Genomic DNA, 21,368 nt, shown 5'->3' with positions numbered 1-21,368 from the left:
CAGTGATTTTGGAGACCAAGAAAATAAGATCTATCACTGCTTCCACTTATTCCCCTTCTATTTGCCATGAAGTGGTGGGACAGGATACCATGATCTTAGTTTTCTGAATGTTGAGTTTTAAACCAGCTTTTCACTTTCCTCTTTCACCCTCATAGAGAGGCTCTTCAGTTTCTCTTCTCTTTCTGCCATTAGTGTGGTGTCATCTGCATATCTGAGGTTGTTGATATCCCTCCCTGCAGCAATCTTGATTCCAGCTTGTGATTCATCCAGCCCAGTATTTCACATGATGTACTCTGCATATAAGTTAAATAAGCAGGGTGACAGTATACCACCTTGTCATACTCCTTTCCCAGTTTGGAGCCAGTCCATTGTTCTATCTACGGTTCTAACTGTTACTTCTTGACCCACTAGGAGACAGGTAAGGTGGTCTGGTACTCCCATCTCTTTAAGAATTTTTCACAGTTTGTTATGATTCACACAGTTAACAGTTATAAAATATGAACTATAAAAATGAATGGAATTTCATGGCGGAAACTCATCAATGTATAAATACTGAAAGAAAAGATTCAGTTCAGTTCAGTTCAGTCACTCAGTCGTGTCCAACTCTTGCGACCCCATGAATCGCAGCATGCCAGGCCTCCCTGTCCATCACCAGCTCCCAGAGTTCACCCAAACTCTTGTCCATTGAGTCGATGATGCCATCCAGCCATCTCATCCTCGGTCGTCCCCTTCTCCTCCTGCCCCCAATCCCTCCCAGCATCAGAGTGTTTTCCATTGAGTCAGCTCTTCACATGAGGTGGCCAAAGTACTGGAGTTTCAGCTTCAGCATCAGTCCTTCCATGAACACCCAGGACTGATCTCCTTTAGGATGGACTGGTTGGATCTCCTTGCAGTCCAAGGGACTCTCAAGAGTCTTCTCCAACACCACAGTTCAAAAGCATCAATTCTTCAGTGCTCAGCTCTCTTGACAGTCCAACTCTCACATCCATACATGACCGCTGGAAAAACCATAGCCTTGACTAGATGGACCTTTGTTGGCAAAGCGATGTCTCTGCTTTTGAATATGCTATCTAGGTTGGTCATAACTTTCCTTCCAAGGAGTAAGGGTTTTTTAATTTCATGGCTGCAATCACCATCTGTAGTGATTTTGGAGCCCAGAAAAATAAAGTCTGACACTGTTTCCACTGTTTCCCCATCTATTTCCCACGAAGTGATGGGACCAGATGCCATGATCTTCGTTTTCTGAATGTTGAGCTTTAAGCCAACTTTTTCACTCTCCTCTTTCACTTTCATCAAGAGGCTCTTTAGTTCCTCTTCACTTTCTGCCATAAGGGTGGTGTCATCTACATATCTGAGGTTATTGTTATTTCTCCCAGCAATGTTGATTCCAGCTTGTGCTTCCTCCAGCCCAGCGTTTCTCATGATATACTCTGCATATAAGTTAAATAAGCAGGGTGACAATATACAGCCTTGACATACTCCTTTTCCTATTTGAAACCAATCTGTTGTTCCATGTCCAGTTCTAACTGTGGCTTCCTGACCTGCATACAGGTTTCTCAAGAGGCAGGTCAGGTGGTCTGGTATTCCCATCTCTTTCAGAATTTCCCACGGTTTATTGTGATCCACACAGTCAAAGGCTTTGGCATAGTCAAGAAAGCAGAAATAGATGTTTTTCTGGAACTCTCTTGCTTTTTCAATGATCCAGCAGATGTTGGCAATTTGATCTCTGGTTCCTCTGTCTTTTTTAAAACCAGCTTGAAAGAAAAGATTAGCTTGGAATAAATATTACAATTGTGTTTCAAGTTTTCTCTTTTTATATCACCCAGAAAAATTGTTTTAAATTAAAAATATTTATGAAGTTTTGTGACTATAGCATGGGCCAGCTTTAAAAAAAAAATTGTCAAGTATTTTTTTCATGACTAATGCTGACCTGTTTATCCCACTTCCCCTTAGATTCTGAGGCTCCTGCAATTATGCAGTAAAGCCAGCTGAGGGGGGACTTTAGAGGGTCCCCGCACACTGTGGGGAGATGTATTTCAAGGGAGATAATTTTATGGAAGATAGCTATATTTTTCCAGCTGCTGTCTCAGGGGCTTTGGCTCTGAACCAAGTACCCATGCAATGATATCAGCTGCTCTGGCCCTGCTGCTGATATCCTCTGCCTTTGTTTAACAGCAGAAGCTGGTATCCCAACACCAGCAGTCTACTAGGAGGATGCAGTTCTACTTACCTCCAAATTGAGTAGGTCTCCCAGTTTATATGCTCTCAGATTCATCTTATTTCTTCATAATTATGTAATTTGTTTTCTATTTATTTATATAATGTCAATCTCCCTAACTAGAAAGTAAGGACAGGAATCATTTACTTCTATCCTGATTGTCCATCTGAGTAACCATAACTCCTAGTACAGTGTCTGGCACAAACTAGGTCCTTTCAGTAATGCTGACTTCATGGAGCAAGAATTCTCTCCAAGAGCCAGTACAGCTATGAGAAGAAATGTTCCTTAATCTATGTCAAACAAGTAACTTGCCACATATTTTTTACTCCTGGAAAATGGTTGTGTTTCAAATATCTTTTAAGGCTTATTCATTTTGCTTGGTGCAGCTCTCAGCATTAGGATTCTTGATTCATTGGGATGTACTCCAAAAATAGGAAATCAAATCTAAATACATAGATTGGACCAGGAAGTAGTCTCTTGAATATATTATAATCCTTACTGATGATAAACTCTCTTCCCAATATCTTCCCATCCTCCCTGGATTATTTCATACCAAAAAAGGCATGCTTCACAGAGCTCACAGAGTCCTTTAAGAGGCAGGTTCTATTTAAATACATAGATAGGCCTTGTCAGGCAGTGCTGTGTTAAGAGTACAGTACTACTGTAAAGTATCTTTGCAGTTAAAACAATACTTTTGGTAGCTTTTCATGTTTCTTTAATCCTTCCTCATTTTTTAGAGACCTTGTGAACTCTGGGCCTGCCTTAAAAGAAATTTTTTTAAAAGATCAAGAACTAAGCAACAGCTAGAAAAATGCCACTATAGCATTACCATTATCATACATGCAAGCATACACAAGCAGTAAATACATTTGCTTTCCTGATTTTGCGTGATCTTACTTTGATACAGTGTCTGAGAAATCATCGGGAACACTATATGCTCAAATCTTTGCTCAAACCTTACATTTTATAGAGTTCATGTGATTTTTCAGCTTGTGTCCAGCCTTTTTAGACAACAGGATTATTCTATTAGGATCCATGGAGAATAACACATTTCCTGAGAAAACGAGATCTTTCCTCATCTTGAAGTACCAAACAGAGCCTGAAAGAGATGATTTAACAAGATTTGACCTTAGATGCCTTCACTGAGTTCTTATGATTCGTTTCAGATGTTATCTTCATTTTCCCAGTAAAAGAGTAATATCTTGGAAAAAGATGAGGTCACTAAGCTGCTCTACAAATACATCTTTCCAGTTGATACAGTTTATATATATAATCTTGCTGATTCTGTTTCTGCTATTGAATAGCTGGGAAACCTTGGGAATGTCATTTTAATTTCCTTCTGGCCTCATTTTCCTCATTTACAGATTGAAGGATTTGCGAAAGATCAATGATTAACATACTTGGCAACAAAACCTTTTCTTCAAGTAAAATATTTTGTCAAAGCCTAAGGTATGGAATCAGAGAAGGCAATGGCACCCCACTCCAGTACTCTTGCCTGGAAAATCCATGGACAGAGGAGCCTGGTAGGCTGCAGTCCATGGGGTCGCTAGGAGTCAGACACGACTGACCGACTTCACTTTCACTTTTCACTTTCATGCATTGGAGAAGGAAATGGCAACCCACTCCAGTGTTCTTGCCTGGAGAATCCCATGGACGGAGGAGCCTGGTAGGCTGCAGTCCATGGGGTCACTAAGAGTCAGGCACGACTGAGCAACTTCATTTTCACTTTTTACTTTCATGCATTGGAGAAGGAAATGGCAACCCACTCCAGTGTTCTTGCCTGGAGAATTCCAGGGGCGAGAAAGTCTGATGGGCTGCCATCTATGGGGTCGCACAGAGTCGGACACAATTGAAGCGACTTAGCAGCAGCAGCAGCAAGGTATGGAATAGAATATGGCCCAAATTAACATAGCTTGAAAATCACTGATTTAATCTTATGTCAATTTGACTATGAAATATTATAATTCCCATTGATGTATTCATGGTTCATCCTGAGAAATATTCACTGAATATCTGCAGATATTAAGCTCTGCAATGATCTACTGTAGCTTATGCAAGCCAGACAATGACCTGTTTCTCCTAGCATATTATTTTCCAGAGGGAGAACACTAATTCCATAAATAAAATAAAAAGTTATGATGCAAGTACAAAAGGATACACAAAATAGGGAGTGGTTACTTCTGACCGGGGGATTGAATAATTTTTCATGTGGGGTAGCATTTGACCAAGAGGTAGGATTTTTAACTGGGGAAGATATGTAAGGGTTTCCAGGTCGAGCAAACACGGTAAGTGAAGGTGTAGAGGCAGGAATTTGAAAAGCAGTTTAAGAGAAAGGCACAACCATTGCTTGTGGTGTAAATGGCATAATAGGGACTTAAAGCTAAAGCTAAGAAATTAGGTTGGAATCGATTATCAAAGTCCTTGAATTTCATAATAATAAGGTTTGCTTTTATTCTCCAGGAAACAAACAGCCATTGAGGGGAAAAAATTATTTTTTAGCAGAAGTTGGTATATATAGATATGTACCTAGAAAATATTTTTCAGAATAAGGTATATAAGAAATGAAAAAAAACTGGAGACAGGAGGGTTAATTAGAAGACAATTGTCTGGCAAGAAGTGATGGAAACCCAGCCTGGGCACAGTGCTATGGACCAAAATATGTCACTCAAAATTATCTATTAGTATGTTGATGCTCTAACTCCCAGTGTGACCGTATTTGGAGATAGGACTTTTAGGAGGTCATTAACGGCTTCCCAGGTAGCACTAGTGGTAAAGAACCCACCTCCCAATGCAGGAAACGTAAGAGACCTGAGTTCAATCTCTATGTCGGGAAGATCCCCTGGAGAAGAAAATGGCAACCCACTCCAGCATTCTTGCCTGGAGAACCCCATGGACAGAAGAGCCTGATGGGCAACAGTCCATAGGGTCACAAAGAGTCGGACACAACTGAAGCGACTCAGCAGCAGCAAGGTTAAAAGAAGTCATAAAGATGGGACTCAATCCAATTGGATCAGGTAGTATTATAAAAAGAAAGAGAGAGGGAAATCACTGTCTTTCTCCAAGCACACAGGCTGAGGAAAGGCCAGGGGAGGGCTCAGTGAGAAAAAGGTTGTCGGCAGTCCAGGAAGAGATCTCTCACAGAACCCAACCATGCTGGCACCTTGATCTCAGACTTCCAGCCCGGTCCAGGACTGTGAGAAAACAGACTCTTGTTTTTTAAGCCACCTAGTCCAAGCTGGCATACAAAGATAGTGACATTAGGAATGGCAGAGAGTGGACAAATGTCAGCAAGATGCCACGGAAATAGAATCAACAGGATTTGACATCTAATCCACTTCGTGATGTGGGAGGCAAAGGTCAACAGTGATTATAAGCCAATGACTCGAAGGTGTTCTGATACCATTCGTAGATACAGAGAACAGAAGGGAAAGAACAGTTCTGAGGGGGCAGAGCTTAATTTTTGTTTCTACATGTTTGGTGATTGAATTTGAGGAATTGGCAATATAGCCATGCAGAGTCTTCTAGCAGATAGACGAAACTGTGGGTTTGGTGGTTAAGAGAGCTGCCTGAACTAAAAATCTAATCCATTTTGGAGTCCTCTGCAGAGGGATAACATCAAGGACTGCTCATGGATGAACAAATACATTCATGCACAAAAAATCTGAATGACCCCAAGTCTATCAAAAATGATGTCTGTCTCTATGTTTTCCATGCAGGCCTGGCTTAAATGTGTTTTTACAAATTCTAGAACTTGGGCAGTAAAAGAGATTGAGAAAATACTGAATATCTACTTTTAAAATGGTAAATAAATATAGTTAACACTTCCAAGTATCTCCTTCTGCTCTGATACACGTGTAATTTGTTTCTGTTGGCAAGAAAAAGACCAACCAGAATTTCCTTGACCAGACAGTTCAGCAAACAAAAGATAGTATGACCCTGAAGCAGGGTAAAGGGTGAACTATTCTTCAAATAAAGTACACATTAGCTCTAAGAGGACTGAAAGCAAAAATGGAACATTCAATCCCAGAAGTATGCTAACTAGCAAGAGAATTCCCCACCTGGGAATCTTGGTTCTAGAATTTCCCAAGTGAGAATGGATTAACTAAATTGGAGATAGAACACGAGGAAGAAGCAAAGGACACAATGAAAGTAGAACAAGATGTTATAAAACCAAGGAAAATTTCATAAACATTTAACTCGGTGACACAATAAATAGGATATTCAGAGAATGAATACCTTGAAGGTCCTTCCCTGTTTTTTTTTCTTAAAAAAAAAAAAAAATAGCTACCTGTCTTGGGAGTAACTGATTTCTAAAATTCATAGGACCTGATGCAGGCTTGGGATTTCTCACAGAATGTTCAGCCCACTAAATAAAGACTGGAAAGTCACAGCTATATTGGTGCCCCTGACCCAGAGAAAATTAGAGTTCCATGAAATGTGGGGATCCCTGTAACTTAGCACCTGCCGTAGAAATTCATATGTGTAGGTCATTCCCAGTTCCCAGAAACAACCACTAGCAGTTAAATTTAAGCTGTTTCGTTAATGACACATTTCTAAATAATATATATGTTACTATTTCTTGATTCTCCAATTAAATATTTCTATTGACTCCCTGTTATGAAATGTCAGGATTTAGTGCTCTTATTCCATCCTCCAACAGTGCAGACACAGACATACACATGCACTCTTCCCTTTTCTTTTTCTGGCCGATACAGTCATACCACAATTTCTGATTGAATGAATTCTCATTGTTTTCATTGTTATGACTACATAAATGTTGCTCATGGCCAAGCCACATAATGTTCTTTGATTTTACCTCCTTTCTTTTTCAACCTTCTGATTTCCCTGGAGTGGATCTCACTATTGTCGTCAATTGTCTGGTTTTCTCTTAAACTATTATTCATTCATTTCCGGAACTCTCTTCTAAGGGTGTAGTTTTCTAAATATACCAAGCTAAATTCAAGCACATTACATAATTTGTCAGGGGCTTTCTTCTTCTTTGGGAACTTCCTTCTGTATGTCTCTGATTTCTTATTTCAACTGGGCCTGCACACAGCTGCTATCTCAGCCCCTCTTCACCATTATTCTAAGAATTCTCTTAGCCTTTCTGCTGTGTGCATTCCCTCACCTGAGACAACTTCCTTCTTTTTTTTTTTTTTTTACCTTTTCTTCCTTCTTTTTACTCAATAAATATTGACTGCCCCCTATGTTCCAGGCATTGTTCTAGGTGTCATGGATAGAGAAGACCTAGTAATAATGAGTTCAGCATGATTTTGTGGTGCCTATTAGACATCTTCCCTGGTGACTCAATGGTAAAGAATCCACCTGCCAATGTAGGAGATACAGATGTGGTTTCGATTCCTGGGACAAGCAGATCCCCTGGAGGAGGAAATGGCAACCCACTCCAGCATTCTTGCCTAGGAAATCCCATGGAGAGAGGAGACTGGCGGGCTACAGCCAAGGCATAGCAAAGAGTTGGACACAACGGAGCATGCACATACGTTTGTATTAGACATCTCACTGCAGTTGGCTATAGAGATATTGGGTTCAGAGAAAGATATAGGGTTCAGAAAGACTGGAGATAGAAATCTGAGAATCATTCAGATATAAATGGTATTGAATGCCCCTGGGCTTGCTCCTTGGAGAAGTGAGAGGGGAGAAAGAAGATAACAGGGGTGCTTCTGCATTTAGAGGTCAGGAAGATAAGACATATCCAGGAAAATGAGACTGAGAGTATGTGGCCAGGGAGGTGGGAAGAGAACCAAGAAAAGCAAAGTCCTGAAAACTAAGTGAAGAAAATGGTTTACCCGGGCTTCCCCAAGATGGCTCCCTGCTTAGTGGAGCCAGCAAGGAGATTCTCTCCCTTCAGGGAGGCCCTGGCTCCTCTATAAGGAGTTTTTAGTTCATTGAGTCTTATTCCCTTCAAACACAAAACAACAGCTAAAGAGCCAGACTGCCTAGGGTCCCATCCCAGTACCATTTGTGAGCTCTGTGATCTCAGGCAACTACCTAACTTTTCTATGCCTTGGTTTATTCATCTGGAGGATAATAATATTTGCATCTGATAGAGTCTTTGAATATTAAATGAGTTGGCAGACATAAAGTGCTTAGAACAGTTCTGATAAGTAAATGTTAATTATTTTTCTATTATTGTGTATCAGAAGATATTAAAGTGCTTCTTGATTTTCTTCTGTTCACTGCAGTCTTTACATCTCTGAGTTAATTTTTTTAGTTCATTTCCTTTCATCCCAGTCTTTCATACTAAAAGTTTTCCTTGGAAACAATGATTCCTACCTGAATTCACGTTTATGAGATAGGTAGGGGTGAACATGGTTATTCACTGATGAATTTCAAAATGGGATAAAAAGAGAGCTGAGTTTTTCATGGAGGGAGCCTCAGATGTCAGCATCTGTAGATCTTGTTTCTTGGGTTAGTCAGTCCTCTAAAAACAAATCCTTGCCTAGAAGGGCGTAAAGCTCCAAATCAGAATCTGGAGAGTTCAGTAGGGGAGGAAGCCACCAATAAGTAGTTCACCAAATCAGTGCATGCATGCTAAGTTGCTTCAGTTGTGTCCAACTCTGTGCAACCCTATGGACTCTAGGCCACCAAGCTCCTCTCTCCATGGGATTCTCCATGAAAGAATAGTGGAGTGGGTTGCCATGCCCTCCTCCAGGGGATATTTCCAATCCAGAGATGGAACCCACATCTCCTGCATTGGCAGGAGGGTTCTTTACCACTAGCACCACCTGTACCAGTCCCCTTCTTTTTAGTAGAGACTCTTATCCCCACCATAGAACAACAGACTGGTTACAAATCGAGAAAGGAGTAACTCAAGGCTGCATATTGTCACCCTGCTCATTTAACTTATATGCAGAATACATCATGAAAAATGCTGGACTGGATGAAGCAAAAGCTGGAATCAAGATTGCCAGGAGAAATATCAATAACCTCAGATATGTAGATGACACCATGCTATGGCAGAAAGTGAAGAAAAACTAAAGAGCCACTTAATGAAAGTGAAAGAAGAGAGTGAAAAAGTTGGCTTAAAGCTCAGCATTCAGGAAACTAAGATCATGGCATCTGGTCCCATCCCTTCATGCCAAATAGTTGGGGAAGCAATGGAAACAGTGACAGACTTTATTTTGGGGGGCTCCACAATCAATGCAGATAGTGACTGCAGCCATGAAATTAAAAGACACTTACTCCTTGGAAGAAAAGCTATGTCCAACCTAGACAGCATATTAAAAACCAGAGACATTACTTTGCCAACAAAGGTCCATCTAGCCAAAGCTATAGTTTTTCCAGTGGTCATGTATGTATGTGAGAGTTGGACTATAAAGAAAGCTGAGCACTAAAGAATTGATGCTTTTGAACTGTGGTGATGGAGAAGACTTTTGAGAGTCCCTTGGACTGCAAGGAGATCCAACCAGTCCATCCTAAAGGAAATCAGTCCTGAATATTCATTGGAAGGACTGATGTTGAAGCTGAAACTCCAAAACTTTGGCCATCTGATGTGAAGAGATGACTCATTTGAAAAGACCATGATGCTGGTAAAGATTCAAGGTGGGAGGAGAAGGGGATGACAGAGGATGAGATGGTTGGATGGCATCACCAACCCAATGGACATGAGTTTGAGTAAACTCTGGGAGTTGGTGATGGACAGGGAGGCCTGGCATACTGCAGTCCATGGGGTTGCAAAGAGTCGGACATGTCTGAGCGACTGAACTGAACTTATCCCCCACCATCAGCTGTGCCAACCTGTACAGAAAGTCAACTCCTCCATCTCCTGCTGGGAGTGAAGGAGAGCAGTTGTTCACCTCTGTAGGACAGAGGAGTGGCCAGCAGGTGGACAGTGTTTTCAGCACCTGTTACAAACATTACGCTAACTCTTGCTCCTTCTCCCTCTCTAGGAGCACCCAGTGTCTTCAAATTCTCTGCTTCGGAGCCCTGGGACACAGAAATGCTCTTGCATCGTGCTGGTTTGTGTTTCCTCATGCTTGTGTTCCAACGTTCTCTAGTCTGCTCAGAAAGCTCCAAAGTTCTAGTAAACAATAGTCATTTGCTCTTGTCTCTTCTCCCATTTTTTCATTCTAAAAAAGTAATTTTTTTAAGCATTTAACTGTGGTAAAATACCGGTATCAAATTTTATGATTGTAATCATTTTCAAGTCTATCGTTCAGTGGTGTTAAGTATATTCACATTGTTGCGCAACCAACCCCAGAATGTTTTCATCTTGCTAAACTGAAACTCTTACCAATTAAACAACTCATTTTCCCCTCCCCTAGGCTCCTGGCAACCACTGTTCCACTCTCTGTTTCTATGAATCTTGACTCTCTAGATGCTTCCCTGATGGCTCAGGGGTAAAAAAATGTGCCTGCAAGGCAAGAGACTTGGGTTCAATCCCTGGGTCCAATCCCTGGGTCAAGAAGATCCCCCAGAGAAGGAAATAGTCACCCGCTCTAGTCTTCATGCCTGGGAAGTCTCATGGACAGAGGAGCCTGGTGGGCCATAGTCCATGGGGTCGCAAAGAGTCAGACACAACTTAGCAAGTAAACAATAACAATAATAAGATAAGCCACATAAGTGGAATCACACAGTGTTTGTCCTTTGTGTCTGGCTTATTTCACACAGTATACTGTCTTCAAAGTTCACCCATGGTATAGCATGTGTCCAAATTTCCTTCCTTCTTAAAGCTGAATGATTTAAATTTTGTATTATTATTTTATATTTTTATTATGATTCACTTGTCCTTTTATTCTTATGAGTTTATAGTTTTATTTTATTTTCCCCTTTCCTTTAGCCATTAGTTTAGTGGACTTTCAGAAAGCAGAGATAAACTTGTGAGTCCAACTTTGTCCTAAGAAACCCACAATCCATTCATGAAAACTAGCATTTAAGGATACATTCTCTGTAGCTTTTGAGAATCTCAAAACTTTGTAAGACTTGTTACCGGAGAAAAAAATAATGAAGTTGCTTCTAGTCCTCATCTAACCAAAGAAGAACTTACATTTTGACGTTAAGCAAAAAGGGTACTTCAAATAGTTACCTTCTTGGAATACATATAATGTGTGTATACACTCTTCCCTGGGTAAGTAGTGTAGAGGCTCTCAAAGTGTAGTCCCTACATCTGCAGCATAAGCATCCCCAGGAGTCTGAGAGAAGAGCAAATTCTCAGGCCCTACCTTGGACCTACTGAATCTGAAAATCTGTGGGTGGGGCCAGCAACTGTATTTTAACAAGTCCTGCAGGTGCTTCTGGTTCTCCCTAAAGCTGGAGAACCATCAGTCATCTAGAAGCCATTCTTCGTAAAGCTGCATCTAGAAACTAAACATTTATTTAGTCTCAGCCCAAACATTTAAAAGATTTTTCAGGCTATGAGATGAACATCTTTCAGCAAATAAGTGTGAGGTGCCTATACCACCAAGTGACTGTGTTTGGGACTTTCTTCTCCACTGAAGGGGCAGACTGTCATATATTTATACTACCTGACCACTTTATTTTTTTATTTTTATTTTTTTCCATTAAGTTTACCATACGATATTGAATATAGTTCCCTTTGCTGTACAATAGGACAAAGGATTGGCCATAGTTATTATTGTGCATTATAGAAGTTGTCCAAACTATTGGCTTATCCACTCTGTTGTCTTGTTTTAGCTGCTACATATCAACAAACTTTTGTTTCTGTCCAATATGTTTCATTTCCCATGTGTGAAAACAAATTTTGTAGCACTCTTATTTTATTCCAGTACTGAACTCTTGGAGTTCTTTTACAATTGCTTCTGATTTTCTGAGAAACTAGTGCAGATTGCTGTGTAAATCAACAACCAAAGAATCAATATCAGTGATGTTCTTTTAAAGAATTCAAAGATAAACAGTCCCTATAAGTCACTGTCACTGCGCTCCAAGGTTCAAAAGGAAATATTCTGAAAATGAAAGCACGAGAAAGCATAATATTGGTTATAACAAATAATAACCAATAATATTGGTTATTATTATCATAATTTGGTAATATTATTTACCAAAAGGGCTTTGGGGTAGTAAATAAAAGCAAGAATATGATTTGAGAAGTGAATGTCTGTTCTGAGAATAGTATTAACATAATAGGAATATCAGCATCAAACTTTACTTTTTTCAGGTCATGGTTATTGGTTTAAAAACAGACGGAAGTAAAAAATGTTATCAGAGAGCTGTTTGCAAAGATGCTTTAAATCCAATATGTCTTCTGTTATTATCCTATTGCAGAATATCCTAGGATGGGAGAGATCATAGAGGTCATCTAACCCAATCATGCATTTCATGCTTGACTCACCTCTATACCCCTAAAGAAATGACAGCCACATGCCCTCACATTGTGGTTCATAACAGAGTCATCTACCGTGCCTCACAGAGTAAAACTATAAGGAAGAATGTTGGCATTTTGGAACAAAAATAAAGAATGCTACTTTGAAATATGGCTCTTGTTAATGTTTGGGAAAGTAGTGTTTTTTTCTTCTGTCATTCCTGGGTGTTGAGCATTGTGGCAGACACTAATTATTGCTCCCAGAATTTGCTCTACTTCATCTCCAAATATTTGCTTGGCACACAACTGCTCAAAATAGAATTTCCATTCCCAAGCTTTCCTTGTAGTCATGTATCTGAGTTACTGTTGTTGTGTAATAAATCACCTTAAAATGTAGAGGTTGAAAACAGAGTTTTTATTATGCTCAAAGATATGGGATGGGGCATCACAGGGCTGGCTTCTTCTGTCATTCTGGCATGACTTCTATCAGAGCAGTCATGAGCCCACACAGATTCAAGAGGAGGGGAATTAAGGCTTCAGCTCTTGATGGGGTATGGTAAGGCACACTGCTGAAGAGCCCATGGAACAGGTGAGATTTCTGCAGTCACGTTTGGAACACGCAGTTGGTCACACTACAGGTATGGCCAGTGACCAAGTTCTGGACAAGACGATATAAGAGGAATTGGTGTGTTTAACTTCCTGGAAGTATTCTTAGATGGGGGACGTGTGTGTGATGAGAGGAGAAGTTCCCTTCTCTTTTTTACTTTCCTCTTGACTGAAATATGGATGAATAGACTGGAGGTAGAGCAGCAATTTGGACAACAAATTGAGGATTACAGAGCAACAAGCTGGAAGGAGGCTGGGTTGCCTAATGATCCTAGAACCACCATGTGAGCCCTGAACCGCTGACATTTACATTACAGAGAAATGAACTTCTGCCTTAAGTTACTGTATTTACCATTTTTTTGTTAATCCTAAAACAGAAATCATAAATGTAGATAGATGATGCAAACTTGTCTTAAATTACTGGGTCTATAAAGATGATAATGCTTATATTGTCTGTGTAATATTTATATGGTTAAAGTTTGACTAATACTGTGGACCATGCAGTGAGGTTTTATAAAAGCGTGCTTCTTAAAATTCTTGACCCTCATCATCGGAAGTACCGTACTATATTTAAAAATAAAATTATGAGATTAAGAAATGCAAATAAAATGGGTTATTTGCCAAATGTATTTTTATTAAAGGGACTAGTTTGTTATATCTTGATTTCTAGTCTTTGAGGTTTCTGAACCATGTATTTACCGTTTTTTGTGTGTAGACAGAAATCACAATAACTTAACTGAGCTTGCTCTTGAGATATTTTATTGTACAATGATGGTCATGATGAAAAATGAGATGTTTTTAAACACCATTTAATTGGCAAAAGACATTTTCTAATTCGCAACTGTAAACAGAATAAGCCTTGTTTCAAAGTCAAGGACTTCTTGAAAAGCACACATCTTGGATTCTATTTCTCTTTATATTGAACTACGTATTCCTATTTTTGGAGATATAATTCAAAACCACTCAAAGCATAAGGGAATGTTTTAAAATAAACAATAACAATTTAATCAGGCAAAGGTTCTTTTGCTTGAGGGCCGTCTGTCCTGACATTGACATTTTATTCAAATTGCTGCACTATCCTGTTTGAAGGCCATCGACTAACTTCTAAGGGCCTCACAATACATCGTGCATTTGTCTCAACAAGTAGTAACTGCACCAAGTGGACAATGGGGTACTATCAGAGAACCAAAACAATAAAACAGGTTGAGTGGAGAAAGGCTGTAGAACACATGGCGAAAGAAAAAGAAAGGTGTCACAAAGATGGGGCATTATTTCTTTGTCCAAAAGAACCAGTACTACCCGCCTTTAAACAAAAGACATCACCCGCACGCGCACGTATTACTACAACTAGATTCCTGGAGGAAAAGAAAATGACGCTAACAAGGTGGAGGCCCAAGTTTCAGGGCAAATTGCGTGGCAGCAGTTCTGCTTGGACTCGGGGTGGTGAAAGAGGCGTGGGAATTTGGCCGAGTGGCCCGTCCTCTCTGGGGCTTGCGGACAGGTGGACTAGCCTGGGCCCGAGGGAGACCCTGGGAGTGCCGAGTTGGGGGGTGGGTGGACCCGCCCGGGCCGCGCCCCCTAGGAGAGAGCCCCGCCAGCCTGGTGGCGCCGGCCTGCGTTGCGTCTTCAGCCCCTCAGCTGTGCAAGCGGCGGGTGCTCGGCGCCCGCCGGCAGGGTTGCCATGGTTTCCGTGGGTCACGTGGGGGCGCGCCAGAGCCCCCTCCCGCGTGCAGCGGTGGGGCGGGGGCGGGGCGGCCCGGGCGGGGGAGAGGAGCGGCCGCGGCAGGAGCGGGAGGAGCCGGAGATGCAGCCAGCCCTCCCCGGGCCGAGCTTGCTCAGCCGCCGCCGCCGCACGGAACAGCCGCGCGCCGGGAGCCGCGGGCCGGGCCAGCCTGGCTGCCGGGGCCCAGTGCGCCGCGCTCGCAGCCGGTAGCCCCGCCAGCGTCCGTCTGCGCTCGCTTGGCCGCCGCTGGGCCCGAGGCCGGTTCAGCGAGGGGGCGAGGGCGGCGCCCGGGCGCCCGCCGGCAGGGGAGGCAGGATGAGCATCGAGATCCCGGCGGGACTGACGGAGCTGCTGCAGGGCTTCACCGTGGAGGTCCTGAGGCACCAGCCCGCGGACCTGCTGGAGTTCGCGCTGCAGCACTTCACGCGCCTGCAGGAGGAGAACGAGCGCAAAGGCGCCGCGCGCTTCGGCCATGAAGGCAGGACCTGGGGGGACGCGGGCGCCGCCAGCGGGGGCGGCACCCCCAGCAAGGGGGTCAACTTCGCCGAGGAGCCCAGGCACAGCGATTCGGAGAACGGCGAGGAGGAGGAAGAGGCCGCGGATGCAGGGGCATTCAACGGTGAGGACCGGATTCCCCGCGCGCGCCCCCACCCCCGCCGCTCCCCCTCGGTCCTTAGATCCCAGAGCTACACTCACCCACCTCTCCCTGCCTTCCCTACCTTCCCCTTGCGCCCACCCCCTCAGCATCCATTTCTGTCTCTTCCACTCGCCCACTTTCTTCCTCCGCGCTCTCGTCGTGCCCTCCCCCGCGTTCCCTCCTGTGGAGGTGGGGAGGCGAGAGGTGAGGCTTCTCTGCCCACTCGCCCTCCTCTCTTCCTGGGCTCGGAGGCAGAGGCCGGCAGGATTGGAGAGGGCATCTGAGAAACAACTTTCACTGGGGTTGCATAAATGAAGCTGGCCCATTTGGCATCCTCTTTCAGCCCTTGTGTGTATTAGTGGACTGTCCAAAACGAAAAGGTGGAGGGGTGGTCAATCGCATTGACTTCACTCTTGTTAGGACGGCAGATTCACTAAAAGGAGCGTGAAATTGGACTCACGGGGCAGAATAGAATTTATGGTGATAGCTTTGGCATTCTTGGAAACGAGAGTCATCTATTATTTTCCAGTTTACCGATAGCGTGTTGTATTCTTTTGGGACACACAACAAAGGATCCTGTTTAGCCTGCAACCCGTGGGGTCTTTGGAATGAGGAAACGGGTTTGATTTAAAACAAATTTTGGATGATTTGATGTCTTAAAAAAAAAAAAACACTGTGGGAAAAACACTGTAGGACGTTCTGAAAGCTTGTTGGTTGTCTTTAGAATGAAAAGCAGTGAGTAATTGTAAGGACTGTGCCAGACACTGAAGCTAGAAAGAATGAATGGGAAAGAAAAGGGGGTTTTCTCCAGTAGCTGCTCCTGGCAGGTCCCACCCCTCCCGCTTATAACCCTCTTTCCCTGACACATGCAGACACGCTTACACATTAACAGCCTCCTACATTTACACAGCATGCCTAAATCCCATCTTTGTGGCATCCCAAGCTAAAATACCCGGGTGTGCAAATGTGCAAGTGCTTTTTCTTTGTGGTACAAGACAAACGTGCATTCTGCATCACACCAGCTTTTATTTATTTACACTACTCGTGGTTTGTGTGTCCACAGTACATTTCATATTTTAAAGTGTCATTTCCTTGTGTACCTTTTCTAGGAAGGTGTTTCTTTTCTTTGCAAAATTGTTGAAATGTGTTATAAAATTAAGGTGTTTTTAGCTTATCTGAAGCAGTCACAGAAAGCCCTGGAAATTAATGCTCTCTGAAGATAAAATGGAAGATTGCTACTTTAAAAATTTTTATTTTGGACTTTGTAATGTTTCCAGGGGTAGGATAATCATAGTCTTCATTTTGCACAAAAACTTAATCTAATGCTTTTCTTATTAGAAATGGCATGAGAAGGAAAGAGTGCACATTTTAAGTAGATGGGCAGGAGAAGCCACTGATGAATGACACAAAGGGTAGAGAAATCTAATACCTCTTTAATGCTTGAGACACACATCCACACACGAGTACATCCACATGCACATGGACACACACAAAGAAAACAAAAAGGACTAGTTTTCCAGATTGGAGAAAACCAAAGACTAAGGACTTGGTAAAGAGCCTACATTTGTTCAGTGCAATATATTGTTAGTATAACTAAAATATTTTGCTTGTGTACTGTTTTGAAGTACTTTGCATTTATGATTTTGTTTTCTCTTTAAAACAATGTAGATTGTACACAGAACAGATTTCATTTCCATTTAGCAATGAAGAAAGAAGCCATTACCTTCTGAGTAGTAGGGATCATTTACTATGGTTTTATAGTCTCCAAAGCATTTTTGTTGTAAAAATTACTCAGTGTCAGTTTTACTATATACTGGTTAACCAATTGCCCAATTTATTCCCCATTCCTACCCCTCCACACCCTCCAAGACTTTTATGACTGCAACCAGTTTGGTCATTATCCAATGCACACATATGTGTCTGTGTATAACAGAAACTTTGGCAATGGTGCTTCCCTTTTCTAGGTGCAGTGAAAAATATACATTTAGAGTAGTTTCTATTCTAATCATTTCTCAATTTTTTAAAAGTAATTTGTGTTGAGACCCCCAATTTAAAGAGAATTCTAGACTCCTGAGGGGTTGGCAAACGTTTTTGTAAAGGGTCAGAGAGTAAATATTTCAGGCTTTGTGAGCAACATATGGTCTTCATCGCATATTCCTCTTTTTTTTTTTTTTTTTTTTTAACGGTCCTTTAAACATGTATTCCCTCTGTACAAAACTGGCCACAGACCAAGGCCATAGTCTGTCAACCCTCAGTCAAAGGAGGAAAAAGTCAAAATAATACTCTTGGGGAGAGGGAGGGAAACAACGGGAATGAGCCTATCAGTTTAATGCCCAAGTCTAAAAAAGTACTGAAATATAAAAATACACCTGATACTGGGTAATCCTCATGACATAGTAAAGAATAAGAAAAGTACTAAAGAATGGGGAAAATATTAGAAGGCAAGTCTTAATTTATTGAAACATAGCACAAGATGAAAAGGATAAGTCATTCTTAAATTTTAATATACCTCTCAAGAAAGTTTGATTCTGAAATGGTTATTACATGGTACTACCCTTTTGGAGCTTTTTTGAATAGGTTGGGGTGGACTTGGGATCTTTTTTTAACAGATGATATCTACTGTTACCTGATCCTACTTTGAGAAAGATTAGTCAACAGATAATGATAATAATGATGATTATAATATCACTTTCTCTTATTAACAGTTAAAAAATAGCTGCTATTTATTGAGATTGTGTGCTAAACACTATCTAAATGCCTGGATTCATTATCCCAGCTTTATAAGAAAGATGAGACTAACAGTTGTTCAGTGTTTCACAGCTGGTAGGCTGCAGAGGTTGTAAGAGCGGTGGGCCTGGCACCATGCCTGTGCTCTTAAGTCCCGGCTTTTATCTCTGGGAAGGGGGTGGGCCTGGCATCCCTTGAGCATCCCTTTTATGTCAAACTCTGCTTGAGGCCCTTAATATGTTTTGTCTTTAAGGTTTAGAAAAATAAATTTGTCCAAGGTCACACACAGGACTAGTGAGGAGTAGAGCCTGGTTTCTTACTCACATCTGTCTGACCTAAGATCATCAGAGGTCTCCCCCTTAATGAAATTTGTCCAGCTGGCTGAATCAGAGGTCAAGTGTTCCTGCCTTTTTTTTTTTTTTTTTTCAGTAATGGTGATGAATTTGCATTGATTAATTCATACTTACTCTCACGAATCCCTTAGGACAAGTGATTGTATTTGTGAGGGGTTGTTCAAAAAGGCACGTTTTTGACCCTGAAACTGGTTGCCATTGACTCCCCCAGAGAGATCAAGTATGTGTGACCTTGAACTCATAGTGTGCTTGAATCAAGCAAGTGAACCAGTATTTGGGACCTTGGCCAAAAGTCTGATGGGTGAAGGTAGTCTTTACTTCTCTCTTCCCTTTCCAAAGGATTCTTCCTCTGCTGATTGCTTTCTTGTTCCCCTCCTATTCTCTTCTAAGTTTATCACTTCTGATGTTTACTTCCAGCTTGGTGTCAATTCTTGTTAAAAGGGCAACCTTTAGGTGTTAGAATGATAGTGGCATATTGTGATCCCCTTTCTGGGAACTCTTAAAGTCCTGAAAAAAGCTATAATTGAGACTGCCTCCCTCCTCCCCGTCCTACAGAAATGAAACTTGACCTGTCACTTCTGCAAGGGCCATGTCCCCAGGCTTGGAATTATTAGGAGGGTTGCAATAAGCCAAAGAGTTGGATCAGTACCAATTTGGAGTGAAATCTGTGGCAATTAATACAGGCATCATTGGGAGATCTTGTGTTGCTCAATTATTTCTTAAGTGAAATAACTCAAATTACAAAATGAAGTAAATGACAAGTGCTGCTCAGTCATGTCCAGCTCTTTGCGACCCCATGGACTGTAGCCCGCCAGGCTCCTCTGTCCATGGAATTATCGCAACAGGAATGCTGGAGTGGGTTACCATTTCCATCTCCAAAATTGACAAGTAGTTGGAAACAAATTACACATGGACCCATGAAGAGGAATCAAACTGGAAGAAAAATAGACTAATGTAAAATATGGAAGAACTAATATACTAAATTATCGAAAGCAAAGATATCAAGGTCAGGTTAATTTACAAGGCAAAACTATAGAACCATGGCTTATAAGCTTGGATGTCAAAGGTATATAAATAGAAATTTAGCATGTAAAATCTGTGGCTTAATCCTCTTAACTCTGATTTATGTCAAGTCTTTTAGGAGAACTTTATCTACCTTTACATTTTTACAATTTAAGGGGATTGTGTAGAGTTTACCAGAGATCTGGAAAATTATGCAAAATATTGGAAAGTTGGAGCTTACGGTGAGAGATTAAGGGAACAAAGGTACATAGCATGAGAGGGAATGGTTGAAAGAGCTGAGAATAGCATGCATGTGTCTGAAATTTTTTCTTAAGAGGATTAAGAACAAATGTTCTTCATCTCTATTAAATACAGAATGGGAAGAGCTAAGCTTCATTGTAACTTGAAGAATAAAAGTCAGAAATTCATCTGTCTGGAATGACGTGTGTGGTCTTCCTGAAAAATGAGATGACAAAGCAGTGAGGGTAATAGATTGACTTGCTAAGAATCTGCTGTGAAAAAGCTCTTAACCTTGTTCATACTGGAAGTAAAAAGACGTTGACATTCATGGCCTAACTGACAGTAGGAAATTGTAGAGAGGAATTAGAGCTTTAAAGGAGAGTTGCTTTCGTTGGTTTTTTAGGCTCATTTGTGTGAGCCCTTTTTTAAGAACTTGCTCTGTGGAGGGCTCCTGGAGACTGTTGGGCGACAAAGCAGCCAGTCCTTAGTCTCCTACTGCATGTAGCCATCAGCATACAGCTAAAGAAAGAAATTTATTTTAGTGATGGTACTTGTGCAATGGACTGAAAGTTAAATATTTTTTAGTATATAATCAACCTCTTAAATCCATTTAATCAGTTTGAAAAGCATTCATGAAGTTGATTTTGGAGGGTTAACTTGCAACTTAGACAGTGTCTTTTTTTTTTTTTTTAATGTATGAAATGCTGTGCTCAGCATGTTGACATGGCATAATAATAGTACTTGCTTTGTGAAGTTTTAATGAGGATAAATGGAGTAATATTTGCAAGGCCCTTAGGATACTGCACCCAACAAGCATCAGTTACCTGTTAAACAAATAACCTTATTTACAAGAGGTCTTCCAGAAGTATTTTCTTCACAATGAAGCTTTCATTGTGTTTGGTGGAGATGAATCTAATGTTTGCACTTTTTACACAGATGAAATAGGAAATGAGCTTGCTGGGCAGTTTCTCTTAGGATTTAATGTGAAGTTATGTTGCATAGTAATAAAACCCACATCCTTTCAACTCATAATTTGTAGCTAAGCAAGCACTTCAGGATTTTGTAGTTAATGAGACTTTTCTGGTCTTTGACTATTGGAAATTTATATAGTAGTTTTAAATCCTCCTCCTGAAATGGATTACATCATTCATGACAATGGCTAAAATATTAAAGCCATTATTTTAGTTAGGGGCTTAAAACAACATTAGAGAAGATTAAAAAAAAATATTTTGCATTAGAGATGGCAATTATGATTTTTCAAAGAACAGTTAAGAACATTATTCATTTTAATAGTAGCATTAAATGGATTCCTTTAGGGATTGAAATTGGGAAATCAAAGGACTTTGGGTGTCCTTTCTCAAACTTTTATTCATCTGTTACTTTAAACTTGGGAAAAGGGAGGGAGGGGGAGGGGAGGGATGGGAAAAGAGAGAGGAGGAAGAGGAGTAAAATCTGTTGCAACTTGTGAAGGGTTCTTTGAGAAACTGATATCTTTTCGTAAGCAGTGGCATAGAATCAAAGCATCTCAACAAAAACTGTAGCATTGGATGCTTTCATATGTTTACCTGCCTGTCTTAAAAGAT

General features: G+C 41.2%; 1 protein-coding gene across 1 annotated transcript in view; it reads left to right on the top strand.

Annotated features, from left to right (window-relative positions):
- PRKAR2B (protein kinase cAMP-dependent type II regulatory subunit beta) overlaps positions 14,904 to 21,368 on the top strand; it is a 110,134-nt gene continuing 103,669 nt past the window's right edge. The window contains exon 1 of the mRNA XM_018047230.1: positions 14,904 to 15,445. Within this exon, the coding sequence (XP_017902719.1) occupies positions 15,142 to 15,445 (304 nt within the window). The 5' untranslated portion in view covers positions 14,904 to 15,141. The remainder of the gene's footprint in view (positions 15,446 to 21,368) is intronic.

This window comes from Capra hircus, chromosome 4 (genome assembly GCF_001704415.2).
Source record: "Capra hircus breed San Clemente chromosome 4, ASM170441v1, whole genome shotgun sequence".
Lineage (NCBI taxonomy): Eukaryota > Metazoa > Chordata > Mammalia > Artiodactyla > Bovidae > Capra > Capra hircus.
This window is presented reverse-complemented; position numbering and strand designations above follow the sequence as displayed.